Source organism: Phascolarctos cinereus, unplaced genomic scaffold (assembly GCF_003287225.1).
Source record: "Phascolarctos cinereus isolate Bilbo 61053 unplaced genomic scaffold, phaCin_HiC Scaffold_4;HRSCAF=312, whole genome shotgun sequence".
NCBI lineage: Eukaryota > Metazoa > Chordata > Mammalia > Diprotodontia > Phascolarctidae > Phascolarctos > Phascolarctos cinereus.
The window spans coordinates 230,555,836-230,572,503 of NW_027555847.1; the positions used below are offsets into that span (position 1 = coordinate 230,555,836).

General features: G+C 40.2%; 1 protein-coding gene across 1 annotated transcript in view; it reads right to left on the reverse strand.

The window, feature by feature from the left end:
- Positions 1–16,668, reverse strand: part of PCSK5 (proprotein convertase subtilisin/kexin type 5) — a 619,005-nt gene that overhangs the window by 383,655 nt on the left and 218,682 nt on the right. The window contains 1 exon segment of the mRNA XM_021008523.2: positions 8,187–8,275. Within this exon segment, the coding sequence (XP_020864182.1) occupies positions 8,187–8,275 (89 nt within the window).

A 16,668-nucleotide genomic window follows, 5' to 3' on the forward strand; every position in this document is an offset into this window, starting at 1 on the left:
GGACTCAAGCAGCTTCACTCTTCTCACCCACAACATGGGGAGTCTTTAACTAAAAGAAGACAAAGCTGGCCCAGGAGCTCATTGGCCTACATGATTGGCCTCGGAATCCCTGACTTTAGCTTTGTCTTTTTTTTTTTAAATAAAACCTGGACAGTAAATCTGTTTCCTCCATAGCTAATGGAAAGGATATGTTGGTTCAATATACTTTTCAGATAAGATCCAGGTTCCTCTATAAGTGGATAGAGGGAAGGGTCAGGATGCTAACACCTAGAGTATCTACTGAATAGTTGAACTTAGTTTCTATGTTACTGAATCCATATATGGGCCTTAAGGCTTAGTTTTTATTGCCTGTAGGATGGAGGGGTGGTATAGCATATATACACACATATATACATTATATATTTATACATAAATATATGTGTATATACACATATAGATATAGGCAGGCAATTTATGAATTCTCACAGGTTGATCTTGGAAAATAGAATGACCCTTGATCTTAAACAATATAAAAATGAAAAAATTAATTTGAACAGAGTGATACCACCATGGCCCAGTGGCAAGAATTATGGCTTTGGAGACCTTAATATAAATCTCAACTTCATAACTTACTTGTCATATGTGACCCTGGGCAGGTGTTAACTTCTTTGGGTATTAATTTACCCACATGAAAAATGACATCTGAAGTCCCTTCCAGCCCAAACTAAGACTTACACCATAAAATCTAGACAACTATATACTGATGCCGCTAACCTTATACAAATAAATATATGTATTCACATCTAGTGTTAGTGTATCTGACTCACTTAATTTAGAATGTCCTTGTTTTCATAAATATGAGTGAGTCATAGTCATAAATTTATTTTAGTTGAGATTTTTAAGGAAGAGTACAGTAATTGGGTCAGCCATTCATCTTTCTATCTTCCCATAGAACCAATGGTAAAGGATGGGGAGGAATCCTCAAAAGTAGTTGAATGGGCAGTGTTAGGGAACTTTTTTTTTTCCTTTTTGGTGAGGCAGTTGGGGGTTGAGTGACTTGTCCAAGGTCATACAGCTAGTAAGTGTCAAGTGTCTGAGGCCAGATTTTAACTCAGGTCCTCCTGACTCCAGGGCCCGTGCTGTATTCACTACGAGGGAACTTTTAATTAGATGACTTATGAAGCATAGCTTCTATTCCTCCCTTGCTGCTATCCACAGTAAAGGAGGAAAGCCTTTGTCTTCTTTGGTGGGATACCTTTCTTCACTTCCTCTGCCAGTATTTCCTTTCATTTTTCAAAGGTGATAACCATCCTATGAACATAACCTACTCATACCTCTGCTTACCCAAAGGAAAAGATTGCTTTCATACAATTAGTTACCAGTTAACAATAAGCTGAGACTTTCAGAGTGTGATAATGTTCTCAAGATTTGGCTAAATTTAGAGCAATGACCAATGATCTATCAGTTGTATGTAGTAAAAATTTTCCACTTCCATAGATTTTTGTAGGAACAAATGGTGGTACTAAGGAGGAACAAATAAAGCACATCTGTGTATTGGGAAATAGTAAATCAGAAACAGAGGGGCATAGGTGGCGTTTTCAAAAATGCTACCAATTATCGGCATAGGATTCAAAAGACAAAGAATATGTCAAGTGATTAGTTGGTTAAGAAAATGATGTTGGGGGACAGCTAGGTGGCGCAGTGAATAAAGCACCAGCTCTGGATTCAGGAGGACCTGAGTTCAAATCCGGCCTCCGACACATAACACTTACTAGCTATGTGACCCTGGGCAAGTCACTTAACCCCATTGCCTAGCTTAAAAAAAATGTCTGGTGATTGCAAATGTATAAGCTCTATCAAATTTCTTGCCTTTTCAAGGTGGGGGAGGGGAAGAAGGAAGAGAGAATTTGAAACTGAAAATTTTAAAAAATGAATGTTAAAATTTTTGGTTTACATATAATTAAGAAAAAATAAAATAAAAATGAAATGTTAAAAAAAGTTAGGAAATGGGACAAGGGATGGCATGACCCAAAGTATCAATAAGAATACATTTGTGCTTCTGATCCCGAGGGTCTTTAAAATGAAAATGGAGAAGAGCTAAGAACTTTGCCCATTTCTCTATCATGTGAGGCAACACGGCATGTTGGACAGATAGCTGGCTGTAAGAGCCAGGAAGACCTGGGTTCAAGGCCTACCTCTGACACAAACTGACTATACGACTCAGGACAAGTCAAAACCTGTCTGACTGTAAGGCTCTGTCCAAGCCTAAGTAGCAGAACAGGAGTCAATCCGCATAGGCGGAAGGAGTTTCCTCCTCTAGGAGTTCACTATATCACTAAAATAACAGGTCAAGACCCTCTTCCTTATTCTATTATAGTAGATACAATACATATGAAATGGGTGGAAGAATACCAGTCTTTACTGGCCCAGAAACTCATATGAGATAATAACCTGGAAGAGTGATAATAACAATTGTTCATGGCTATAGATGTTCCTATACATGTAGAGAGGGGCCTCTAGGTGGTGCCATAGTGCGCAGAGCCCCGGGCCTGGAGTCAGAAAGACTCATCTTTCTAAGTTCAAAACTGGCCTCAGACACTTTCTAGCTGTGTGCCTCTGGGCAAGTCACGTCACCCTGTTTGCCTCAGTTTCCTCATCTGTAAAATGAGCTGGAGAAAGAAATGGCAGACCACTCTAGTATCTTTGCCAAGAAAATCCCAGAATGAGGTCATAACTGAACAAAAGTAACACATGTAGAAAGTCTAGGTAATGAAGTGAACTGGAGAGCCTAACACAAGGGAAATAAATTCAACCTGACAGGTGCCACCAAAACTTTCTGGGATATAACATGATTGGAAGATGGCAGGAGAAGTGCATGCCTTAGTCAAAAGAAATAGATTAGATAAAGGTTTGGTAAATTAGAATTCATTGTACATCACAAAGATCATAGGATCGCAGATTCATTGTTTTGGAAGGAATTTCTGAGGGCCATCTATTCCAATCCTCTCCTTACAGATGTGGAAACTGAGGCCCGGGGTGGGGGGAGAGTGGTTAACTTGCCCAAGGTGGCTTAGGTACAAATGTCAGAAACCTTAGGGAAAAAATATGACTCATTATACAGTACTCAAAAGATAAGGAAGAAAAAGCACAACAGTGTAGGAAGAATGGACTTCAAAATGTTCCAAGGAATATCTGTAGGATTCTATTAAGGCAACATGATATGTTGCTAGTACATCCTTAGGTTAGTATGTTGCCATATGAGTTCAGTCCCCAAAGTGTCCTGGATACTTATGAATTATGATTAAACTCCTTAGGTCCCTTCCTGTTCTCAGATTCCATGATTGCAAAGAAATGTGAAATAATGGATAGAGCTTTGAGCTTGTCATCAGGAAGACGTAGGTTAAGATCCTGCTTCAGAAGTGTGTGTGCTATGTAACTGTGGTCAAGTCACTTAACCTCTGTGCTTCAGTTTCCTTCTCTACATAATGCAGTGTTTGAACTTTATGGCCTCTAAGGTCCTTTGTAGCTCTGAATCTAGGATCTTATTCTTAAGAACTCTCTATCTGCCATCATTCTTATTAATTAAATAAGTTATTGATTAATTATTGTAATTTATTAATAATAAATAAATAAATGCATACTATTCCCACATATTCCCAATACTAGCTAACATTTACATAATACTTTAAAGTTTGCAAAGCATTCTACGTGTTCTCTCTTTTGGCCCCCACAACAACCTTGTGAGATATAGGTGCTTTTACCCTCCCCGTTTTACAGATGAGGAAACTGAAACTGAGCAGGCAGATAGTAGGGTTCTTAAGTAAAATCTGAACTCAGATCTTCCTGACGTTGCATTTTCTATCCATCCTGTCACCTTGTCATAGGAGGATAGGGACTATCAAAGAGGCTGTGAAAAGGACTTATAAAGAAAATCTTGTACTTGCTCATACTGGAAGGGAGACTCTTTCCCCACTTCCAGACATGCGTCCTGCATATGAACGATCCTAATACATTGCTACTCTGTAGCAATGCCCGACCACAAAGTCCTGAATGAGACTGATCAGCGGAGGGAAGAATCAATACAACATAAGAAGGCCCATGTTTATGAAGTACACGCTTTTCCTGGAATAGCAGCTGTGGACAGACTGCTTTCACTGAACGGAGAGCTGCCTCTTCAGCTGAACTAGAGAAGTATACACGAGTGCGTATGTGTGGCAGCTGGCGGGAGCTCAGGGAAGGTGTCGAAGTGTGTGTGGGGTGTGCACCTGATCTTTGGCTAATGTTCATCTCCTCATGGAATACCTTTGTGTCGAGGCCCTTCCCTCTGTTTATTTGCCTACTGACACCCCAAAATGAATTAGAATCATGAGACTTGGTGTAACGTATACAGCATAAATTTTCTTATCACACACCCCCCCCCCCCGCGCCCGCGCCCGCGCGCGCGCGCACACACACACACACACACACACACACACACACACACACACACACACGCACGCGCGCGCATTCCCACCCCCAGGGTGTTCCTGTGTGTTACAGTGCCTTAGGCTAGGCCATAGGGAACTAGTTATCTGATTTTTTATATTATTTCCCCCATGTCTCTCTTCATATCTTATTGAGTCATTGCTGATGCCATTTTATTGGAATTCCTCATTCTTCAGCTCACAGACTCTCAGAAAAAGTAATGCTCACCACCAAAAAACAAAACTCGTTTCAGGCTAATTTACATTGATTTGGTTGAGTGCTTCTAATAAGCTTTATATATGTTGGACCAAATCTAGCGCACATTTTCCTCCAAATCTGACTTGTAGAAAACCTATGTGAAGTCTAAATCAGGCTTTTATTAGCATTAATGAAACATGTTCAGACATTTCAGTCATGTCTGACTCTTTGTGACCCCATTTGGGGTTTTCTTGGCAAAGATACTGCCATTTCCTTCTCCAGCTCATTTGACAGATAAGAAAACGGAGGCAAACAACATGAAGTGACTTACCCAGGGTCACACAGCTGATAAGTACCTGAGGCCAGATTTGATCTCATGAAGATAAGTCCTCCTGACTCTAGGCCTGGCATTCTATCCACTGCAGCATCTGGCTGCCCTAACACAGCTTAGGCTGGTGCGGTACAAAGAGTATTAGATTTAGAGCCAGAGGACCTAGGTTCAAATCCAGGCTCTTTCACTTACCACCTCTGTAAACTTGAGGTGAGTTACTTAATCTCCTTGGCACTCAGTTTCCCTATTTGGAAAGTGAGGAGGTTGTACCAGATGTCCTCTAAGGTTTGCTCTAGCTCTCGGCCTGTGGGCCTTTGCACCTTAAAGTTTTAATGATCTCCAAGAGAAGCAACAGCTTCCCTGATGACATGGCTGCTCTGTGGAAGCTGCACGACTAAGCAAGGCACATTTCTCTGATTTGTACCAATTGCCTGAAGAAGGGAATTTGACTGAACGTTCCCTCAGCTTTCCCTTTTCCCTCAAAGCCCCAGGCCTGGATCCTGAGAAGAGATCCCAGGAGGCTCCTTTCCAAAAGAGATCGCACTTTGTCCCAGAGATTGCAGTTTTGAACTTCGTGATTATCATCTCTATGCACCTAATTCCCATATGTATACACGCAGCCCTTATCTCTCTCCTGAGGCATTTCCAACTCAACATATCCAAAACAGAACTCATTATCTTTTCCTCAAAGCCTTTCCTCTTCCCAACTTCCCTGTTACTGTTGAGGGCACTACCATCCTCCCATTCACCCAGGCTCGCTATTTTGTGTCATCTTTGACTGTTCAGTTTCACGCATCACACATGTTCAGTCCAATGTCATATGTCTCATAGTTTCTTCCTTTACAACAGCTCTCAGCTGTCACCTTCTCTCTGCTCTTAAAGACAGCCTGATTCAGGCTCCCATAACCCCAGAATAGCCTCCAAATTGGTTTTCCTTCTCTCAAGTCTCTCCCCACTCCAATTTATCCTCCACTTAGCTGCCGAAGTGATTTCCTGAAGCTCAGGTCTGATCACGTTACACCATTATTCAATAAACTACTGTGATTCCATCTTACCTCTCTTTAAAGATCCTCTCTTTAGCAATTATCTCCACAACCTGGCTCATTCCTACCTTTCTAGTCTTATAGCACATTATTCCCCTCCATACATTCTACAACCCAAACACAATGACCTAAGTGCTGTTCTTCATACATGACACTCATTTTTTCATCTCCATGTCTTTGAATTGGCTGTGTACCCCAGCCTAAAATGTTCCCCCTCTTTACCTTCACCTTTTTTTTTCTTTGGCTTCCTTTAAAACTCAGCTCAAGTCCCAGACTCTACAGGAGGTCTTTCCCAATCCTACCAGCTGCTAATGCCTTCTCCTCTGACATCACCTACCATCTGCTCTGTATTTATGTCGTATGTACTACTCACTCATGTGTCTCCCCACTTATAATGTGATTTCCCTGAGAGTAGGGCTGTTTTTTTTTGTATCCCTAGAGCTTAGTACAATGCCTAGTAAATGTTTGTTGACTATTGTAGATAGATGATCCTAGGGTTGCAATTTTAACAGCTACAGAGATAGAGGTCCACGGAGTTCGATGACATGGGATGGAAAAATTGGCAGTGGTAATTCCATGGAGATTCTAAGTTTGGGAATTTCATAGCTTTAAAACTGAGGAAGGAGCTCTTCTAGGAATTAAGTAATAATGTGGAGGAAGAAGGGTAAATGAGAAAGGAAGGGCAAGAAAGAATAGCTCTATTAGGTTCCTCTTCAGTTAAGAAAACAGATTTGTAAGTTTTTTGCCATTCATAATGATTCCTCTCTTCTTATTTCCCTTATATTTATTAGGAGGTCAGAACGTTTTGGTGTCAATGTGTCATAGCAGAAAGTGGGTTGGAGTAAACATAGCTAGATTCAAATTCCAACTCAGATACTAACTATCTCTCTGACCACAGAATTATCAGTTAATATCAGGGTCTCGGTTTACTTATCTGTAAAATGAAGATCATATTTTACTGCCTGCCTCACGGGATTGTTTGAGAAAGTACTTCTCAAGACCTTAGAATGTTATGTAAATCTGAGCTGTTGTTATATTATTGCATGATAAAAAACATTTTTTGATTTCTAGAAAAAGAATAGGTTTCTCTGTAATGTCACCATTTATGATCACTGTAATTTTGTATACTTCTTTTTCCCCCTTCCTTCAAGACATCCATGTATAGAGAATTTAGCATGGCTTAAAAGAGAGCTAGATTTAGAATAAAAAAGTCATGGGTTCAAATCCTGCCTTTAATACTTAATAGTTAATGACTATGGGCAAGTCATTCAACCTTTCTGAGTCTCAGGAAACTCTCTAAGTCTTTAAATTATTGTCAAGTAAGCTGATCTGCCTTGTTAAAAAAAAGGCACCCTAACTACAAAATCACTGGTCCTTGACATATTGACACAAAGACACACACCAATACAGAGAGACATGCATACCAATTATCCTTCTCAAATAGATGTCATTTAAGAGATATGGGCTATATATGGACCAATGTGGCATTTTTGTTGTTTGCTGTTGTTCAGTCATTTCAGTCATATCTGACTCTTGGTGACTCCATCTGGGGTTTTCTTGGCAAAGATACTGGAGTAGTTCTCCATTTCCTTCTCCAGCTCATTTTACAAAGGAGGAGACTGAGGCAAACAGGGTTAAGTGACTTGCCCGGGGTTTAAAATATTTGTACAAACCCATAATATTAGGCATCTTGAATAATGCATAAATATCTTACAGTATTAGTTTGTTGTGACCCTAATGTTGAAAATAAATGGACATCTCTGCAAAGTTGGAGCAGAAGGGCCCATTAAATACTCCTCCTGTTTGATAGATTTTTCCAAACCAAATCTTTTCACCGAGAGGCAACTGCCTGGTGTGCCCATTATTGATACTTCCCACCCAAGCACCAGATGTAATGTTTCAGCACGGCAAGGTCAAGGTTACTACCTCCACAGAGGGCGCTGACAATCCCTATGCCAATTACAGAGACAAGTTTCTGAGTGACCACCCCTGCAGGCTATAATTGCTTTTAACCACACGCATATCAGGACCAATTTATCCTTGGCAACAGCTGAAGACTGTTATGCAAACACATTTCTACCTCTGTTCAAAAAGCTTGTTGAATGCCTCTCAGAGAAAAGGAAAAAGAAAAAAGGTACTTTTCTCTGCTGATCCAAGTCTGTTTCACATACCTCCAATCTTGGCGTTGAATGCAATTCCTACTGTGCAGTGTGAGTTGTTTGCTGCAGCTGCCACTTCCCCAGCACAACGGGTCCCATGTCTGCAGGCAGAACACACACATTTTTCTAACGTAAGTAACACCATCCAAATAGACCTAAGGCATTGATTGGTAGGTACAATTTAGCTTAACAATTTAGATTCTGGGTACTTCTGGATATTCCAGACCCAAGGAGTACTTATGGTTTCTACCACACAATTTTAGCACCAAATTATATTGTCTCATCTCGTTCACTTTCTTATTCATTATTCTTCTGTCTCTGGATAAACTGGGTAGGCACTTAATAAACGTTTATTGACTGGCTGACTGGGGAGCTCTTTAGGCCATCTCCTTGACAGCAGGAGTCACTGGATTTATTCCTTTTTTGTGTCATCCTGTAACTTTCACAGTGCTGAGCATGTAATAAACAATCAAGGAATATTGATTGTTTAATTGATTGGTGTTGAGATCAAATGAGTATTTCTCCATATTTTAGATTACCTGCTTTAAGAAAATTCTTTGTACCTTATTAATAACACTTCAGAATACTACTCTGTCTTCCTGTCTCTCATCCATCAACTACTTCACAACCCTCTGTTTTGTTAACCTTCCTTGAACCACAAACTCTAATATCATTTCCCTGCAGAAAAACCTTTGATTTCAATTAAAAAAATTTATTAAGTGCCTATTATGTGAAAGGCACCAGGGACACAAAGTTAAATAGCAGGATACATGACTTCAAACAGTTTACATTCCATTTGGGAGCAGGAAACAATGAGGTCAAAGGAGAAATCTACAAGGTGTGCTCTAGGAAAATCTGAGTTGATGAGCAAATATGGGGAAATTCTATGGTGGAACCAGCACCTGAGCTAAGACCTAAAGGAAGAGAAGGTTCTAAATGACAGAGATGAGAAGTGTATTGTAGGCATTGGGAGCAGCCTATGCAAATGTGAAGTGGCCAGAGATGTCAGGCATCTGAAGTTTGGGAACCAGCCAGTAGCACTGCAGGGCTAGAATTCAGAGTGCATGAAGAAAAGTAATGGGAAATAAGCCTGGAAGAGTAGATTGGAACCAGAGTATAGAGGGTCTTAAATGCCAGAATAATGAGACTATATTTATCTCATCCATAATGGGGAAGCCATTTTAAGGCTTTTGAATAAGGAGGAAATATTTAAACCTATGTCTTATTAACAATTTTAGACTTCCCATTGCCTGGTGGATGATGTATATACTGCTCCATCTGACAGTCAAGGTATTATCCAATCTTGTACCACGCATAATTTTCCAGACTTATCTCCCACTAAACTTTAATAATTTCTCTATGCTCCAGCCAAATTGGACTGACTATATTCCCTAAACATACCCTTTACATACTTCCCTCTGGCTGAAATGCACTTAATCCTCTGTTCCTTTTTTGAATTGTCAAAATCATGCCTATCCTCCAAGGTTACCTCAAATTTTACTATCTCCATATCCTTCCTTGATTCTTTATGGCCAGAAATAATTTCTCCCTTGTCTGTTATGCCCTTAGTACATCTTATCATAATTTTTAAAATAAATGTATGTATATTTTATAAAACATTTTTATAAAAAATTCATATAGACTGATCTCTTTAGAGTAAAATCTCCCTAAGGAAGGGTACATATCTTATCCATTCTTGTTTTCCTGAGACCACCTAGGACACCTCTGCCAAAGGTTTTTTCCACCATCGACTGCTTTTGCTCCTATTCATGTGCTGCTGAATAAAGCTCAAGAAAATCACAAAATCTTGGGGCTTGGATCCACTACAAATTTATGTGACATATTCTCAATTGGGCCCTCACTAAGGCAAGGCAATCCTTCTTACTCATGCCTAATTAACTTGCTATTTCACTCACCAACGCAGCTCTGACAAACCTTTCCATCCCTTCTTAATCCTCCCATGGTTCCCTTTCCTCCCACCTCCTCAGCTCAGAACCTTGCTTCATATTTTAATGAAAAAAATACAGATAATTCACTGAGAGCTCTCTTCTTTCCCTTCCTCATTTCACATCATCCAGATATCTTCAGCCACTATTTCCTCCTTCACCTCTGTCTCGAATGAAGATGTGGCCTTACTCCTTACCAAGACTAACAACTCTGCCTGTGTAAGCAATCCCATCCCATCCCATCTCCTCCCTCACATTGCCTATTCTATCATCCCCACTCTCTCATTTATTTTCAATCTCTCCTTGTCTACTGGTTGCTTCCCTACAGCCTACCAACCTATCCATGTCTCTTCTATGCTCAAAAAAACCCTTCAATTAATCCATTCACTCCCACTAGCTATTGTTTCATACCTCTCCTCCCTTTTGTGGCTAAACTCTTTGAGAAGGCTATCTATTATAGAGGTGTCCACTTTCTCTCCTCTCATTTCTCTTCTGAACTCTGGGCTATCTGGATTCCAACCGGCCTTATTAATCAAACAAAACTCTTCTTTCCAAAGTTACCAATGGCCTTTAACTGAATGACCTTTTTTCTTTTTTCCCAGTATTCATCCCTCTTCACCTCTCTGCAGCCTCTGAAGCTTTCAATCACCCTCTTCTCCTTGATATTCTCTTCTCTCTAGAATTTCATTACACTAGTCTATTCTGATTCTTCTCATACTGTCTGACCCCTCCTCCTTCTCCTTCGCTGGATCTCCCTTCATCCAGATCATGCCCAATAACCACTGTTGTTGTCCTCCAAGGCTCTGTCCTGGGCCTACTTCTCTTCTTTCTCTTATGCTTTTTCCCTTGGTGATCTCATCAGCACCCATGGATTCAATTATTATTGCTATGCTGATGATTCTTAAATCTACTTATCCCGCCCCAACCTCTCTCCTAACCTCCAGATTCTCATCTCCAACTGCCTACAAGAAGTCTCAAACTAGATTTCCCCTAGACGACTTAAACTCTTTATGTACAATGCTGAACTCATCTTTCCTCCCACACTTTCCCCCATTCCAAACTTCCCTATTACTGTCGAGGGTACCACCATTCTCCCAGTTGCTGAGGCTCACAACTTAGGTGTCATCCTCAATTGCTCAATCTCCCGTCACTTCTTTCATGACATATTCTCTTCTTTGCTGCAACTGAGCCACCGCCTTGGTCCATGCCTCACTACTTCATGCCTAGACGATCACAACAGCCTCTTGGTCTGTCTCCCTACCTCACGGCTCTGCCACCTCCAGTTCGTCTTCCACTCTACCGTAAAATTGATCTACCCAAAGCCTAGGTCTGCCCATGTCATCTTTCTATTCCATAAATTCCAGTAGCTCACTATCATCTCCAGGATTAAACATACAGTCCTCTATTTGGCATTCAAAGCCTTCACAACCTGGCCCCCTCCTACTTTTCTAATCTTCTTATACCTTACCCACCCCCATATAGTCTTCTATCCAGCAATACAGGCCTCAATGTTCCCTACACAAGACGCTTCCTATTCCCTGTCTTTGGGCATTCTCTCTTGCTGTTTTCCATGCCTCGAATCTCTCCATTCTCATCTTTGCCTCCTGGATTCCCTGACTTGCTTCAAATCCCAGCCAACTTCCTTTCTTTCTTTTCCTTTTTTTTTTTTTTGGTTTGTTTGTTTGTTTTTATATGAGGCAATTGGGGTTAAGTGACTTGCCCAGAGTCACACAGCTAGTAAGTGTCAAGTGTCTGAGGCTGGATTTGAACTCAGGTCCTCTTGACTCCAGGGCCGGTGCTCTATCCACTGCACCACCTCGCTGCACCCTAGCTAACTTTCTATAGGAAGCCTTTCCTAATTCCCCTTTCCTCTGTTGATCATCTCCAATTTATCCTGTATATAGCTTATTCACACGTGGTCATTTGCATGTTGTCTCTCCCATTAGATAGCGAGCTCCTTGAGAGCAGGGACTGTCTTTTGTCTTTCTTTGTATCCTGGGTGCAGCACAGTCCCTGGTACATAGCAGGAGCTTAATAAATGCTTATTCACTGACTGTCTTGCACAGGGTAGATACTCAACATATATTTGTTGAATGCATAATGCAAGAAGAGACGGCTCTAAGCAGGCATTTCAAAAAGCTTTATCTTCAGAAAGGCACCCTGAAGGGGAACTTAAAAGATCATTTAGCCTGATGCTCTCATTTTACAGATAAGGAAAGTGAATCCCAGAGATATTAAGCCAATAACTTGTAACCAGATTTAGAGCTGGAAGGACATTGAAGGTCATCTTGTCCAGCCTCTTCATGAGATGAAGTCTAAGGATATTAAGTGACATTCCTCAGTGGTTTCCAAACTGTGGGAGATATGCCCCTAGAAATATTTTTTTTTTTGGTGAGGCAATTGGGGTTAAGTGACACAGCTAGTGTCAAGTGTCTGAGGCCAGATTTGAACTCAGATCCTCCTGACTTCAAGGCCGGAGCTCTATCTACTGCACCATCTAGCGCCCCAACCCCTAAAAGTCTTGTTACAAAATTATTGCAAGGGGAGTATATTTGTTGTTATTGCTCAGTAATGCCCAACTCTACATGACCCCATTTGGGTTTTTTTTTTTTAGCAAAGATACTGGAGTGGTTTGCCATCTCCTTCTCCAGCTCATTTTACAGATGAGGAAACTGAGTCAAACAGAGTTAAGTGACTTGCCCAGGATCATGCAGCTAATAAGTGTCTGAGTGCAGATTTGAACTCAGGAAGATGAGTCTTCTTGACTCTAGGCCCAGCACTCTATTCACTGCACTATCTAGCTGTCCCAAAGATGTTCATATGCAAATCCATAAGTAAGCAAGGATATCTTCTGTAGACTAAATAACACACCTCACATATGTATTACTATTATATTGTATGTATGTATTACAGTTATCCCTTCCATATCATGGGGGTTAGAGATTCAGTATCCCAATGATCTGGAAAATCAGCATAAAAATTTTTGGCCCTCCCTTCATACTACAGAAGTTTGAATATTTTCTTTTCCTTTCACAGGGTGTTTAACTGTACACCTTATTATAAAATCTGGATTGATATTATATAATACCATAGATGTATTTTATTCATTTCTGAGTTTCTAAACTTTTTCTGTCATCTGCTGGCCTTTGTGTGTTGTCTCTGCTTCTGGAAAACTCCCCCAAAATTCCCATTTAATTTCTTAGGTCAACCCATGACATATCAAAACCAAACTCGGAAAAGTCACAATGTGGAAGGGATATCTATACTAGTTTTCAAATGTGTATAAGATGCTACTATGATTTATACAATAGTCATTTAATGCTTAACTTATAGTAGCTTCTTATATTTTCTCAGTCAGTAGATCTAAATAGCACAACCACAATAGGGAAGAAGGATTCCCCAGAATTGTCTTTCGTGTTTATAAAAAAAGAGGTCTTCCTATTTGAAAAGTTTGGGAATGGTGAGTTAAATGAAATAGCCAAGGTCATACATCTAACCAGTAGCACAGCTGGTACTCATCGCCTGGTCTGTTTATTACAACATGATTCCTCAATACATGCTGTTCTCTGGCATGGGATTATGCTGATGAGGGTACCATTTTTTGTGAAAAAGGAAAATATCTGATTCCCAGCCTCTGCTGCTGATTCATGCATTTTAAATATCAGTTAAGTAGTATATTATAGTCTGCAATAATAGCAGGTCCAAAATACTGGCTCCAAAGTATTTAAACAGCCCACAGTCTTCAGATGACAATGATCATTTCTCTCAGAAAAAAAAGTACCAGTCATCTTTGTTAAAAAATTTATACTCCAATTTGCACTGATTTGGCTCAGTGTTTTGACTTGGATTTAAAACAGGATATGGGACAAAAGGATAACAGTGTGGCCTGGTTGAAGTTCAAATGAATGAAAAATTTTCTTTTCATTTCTAACTCATGGAGAAAATGGGTGGTCAACAACAGCTGCATCAAGGATGCTTTTTTTAAATGGGAATTAACAAATAAAAAAGATTTAATTCAGGGTGTTCACCCTTTGGGGAACAGGCTGACCCAGAGCATCAGAACCATTTGGGACTTGGCATATGGAAAGCCTGGCCACAGTTGGGTAGCAGAAGGTGGGGAGGGCAAGGAAAGTGGATTTCTGGTACCTCTCCCCCCCAAAAAACTAAAGATATTACAAATGCCTAGCTTTCAGATAAACGTAGCCAAATAAGATGTGCAGCCTGGAGGAATGGAGAGAGAACTAACATCAGAGTAGCAAAATCCTAGGGCCGAGCCCTGCCTCTTACATATCCTGGTTGTGTGACCCTGGGCAAGTCACCGAACTTAGTGTCTGCAGACACTGATAGTTTCCTCACTAGCACTTCCTCAATCAACAAAATCAAAAGCATGAAAACAATGACAACAAAAAGAATGTTGATAGTCTTTCCCTCTTTTTCCTTCTTCCCTCCCTCCCAGAATTCTGAATTTGTTCAATAAATCATCTTTTAAAATATCCTGTTATCTTTTTCACAAGCCTTCAACAGAGGCTTCCAAGAGATAGCAATAGAAATAACAGACATTTAGCATGAATTAACATTCCCTAGTTTTAAGGAAACCGGATTGTAAGAGAAGGGGAGAGAGATAGAAGACAGGAAAGAGTAGGGGAAGGGATATTCAGAATGCATGCCATCTTGGGGTGGGGGAAGGGGGAGATGGGGTGAAAATTTGGAATTCAAAAACTTGTGGGAGTGAATGTGGAAAACTAAAAATAAATAAATTTATATTAAAAAAAAAAAGGAAACAGGATTGTAGAGATTCGGATCTTATTAAAATCTTGGCTTAGAATATGGCCACATGATTCTAGTACCTGATAATTATAATATTTATTATAATTAATTTATTATAAATTTATTATTTATACAATTAATCATTGCAGTGATCCTGAATATAGCTTGCTTTGCATATATTTCTTTGCAGTTTGTTTGCCTCATTAGATTGGCAGGGACTATCTTTTAACTGTTTTGATATCCCCAGCACTCAGCATAGTACCTGACACATAGTAGGCACTTAGTAAATGTTTATTGATGACTGATAAATTGATGAAAAAGGAATAAAACTCATACAATATAAGGTCCAGTGGAAGAGATTACAACTGAGTAGGAGAGTCAGGAAAACTTCATGGTATAATTCATTTGGGTAGCTAGGTAGCACAGTGTTGGGCCTGGAGTCAATAAAACCTGAGTTCAAATTCAGCCTCAGACACTAGCTGTGTGACCCTGGGCAAGTCATTTAACTCTGCCTCAGCTTCCTCATCTGTAAAATGAGCTAGAGAAGGAAATGGCAAACTACTCCAGTATCTCTGCAAACAAAATCCCACTGCCCAAAAAGGAGAGTCATAAAGAGTCAAACACAACTGAAAATGACTAAACAAGCAAAATGAACCATCACAAGGTTTAGAGACAGAGAACCTGGGTTCAATTCACAGATCTGCTACTTACTGAGTTCAAATCTAGCCTCAGACACTAACTATGGGACACAGGGCAAATCACTTAACTTCTCTTGGTCTGTTTCCTCATCTGCAAAATGTAGGGATGGACTAGATGATTTCAAAAGATTGTTTCCAATTTTAAGTCCTATGATTCTAGAAGGAGGTAGCATATGTGCTGGGCTTGAAGGGATGGATAAAACCTCAGCAGGTGAAGATGAGCAGGCACAATGATTCAGGACAGTGTGTATAAGGGCATAGAGTTTGGAAAGTACAAGTTATACATGAAGGCTGTAGGGTGCTGCATCATGAAGTACCTGGGTGGAAGTAATATGAAATGAGGATTGAGAGGTTGAATGGGGCAAGGTTGTGGAATGCTTAGAATAACAGGCTAAAGAAATTGCATTTGACTTAATAAGCAGCTGGGAGCCAGTGAAGAATTTTAAGCAGAGGAAAGACATACGTATGTATTAGGAAAACAGGCTGGTAAAGAAAAATGGGCAGAGAGTGGGTGGAGGCATAGGAAGACCCATTTGGAAGCTATTGCAACAGCCAGGTAGAAATTATGTAGGACCTAGACAAGAATGGTCACAGTGGCAATAGAGAGAGAGGATGATAAAGATGATATCAGAGAGGAAGAACTGACAAGGCTGATTGAATGTGGGAGATAAGAGAGGGGGAGAGGCTGATTATAACTTCCTTTTTTTTTGGGGGGGGGCAATTGGGGTTAAGTGATTTGCCCAGGGTTACATAGCTAGTAAGTGTCAAGTGTTTGGTCTGAGGCCACATTTGAACTAAGGTCCTCCTGACTTCAGGGCCGGTGCTCTATCCACTGCACTGATAATTACTTCTTAATAACGACTTGAGGGTAGCTAGGTGGTAAAGTAGATACAGCACTGGGCCTAGAGTCAGAAAGATCTGAGTTTGAAGCCAGCCTCAGATTTACTTACTAGCTGTGTGACCACTTAACCCTATTTGCTTCAGTTCCTTATTTGTAAAATGAGACACACTAAACTACAAAAATTTGTTTGATAAAGCTAGAAAAAAAATAACAACAAAATTCATCTGGAAAAAATCAAAGGT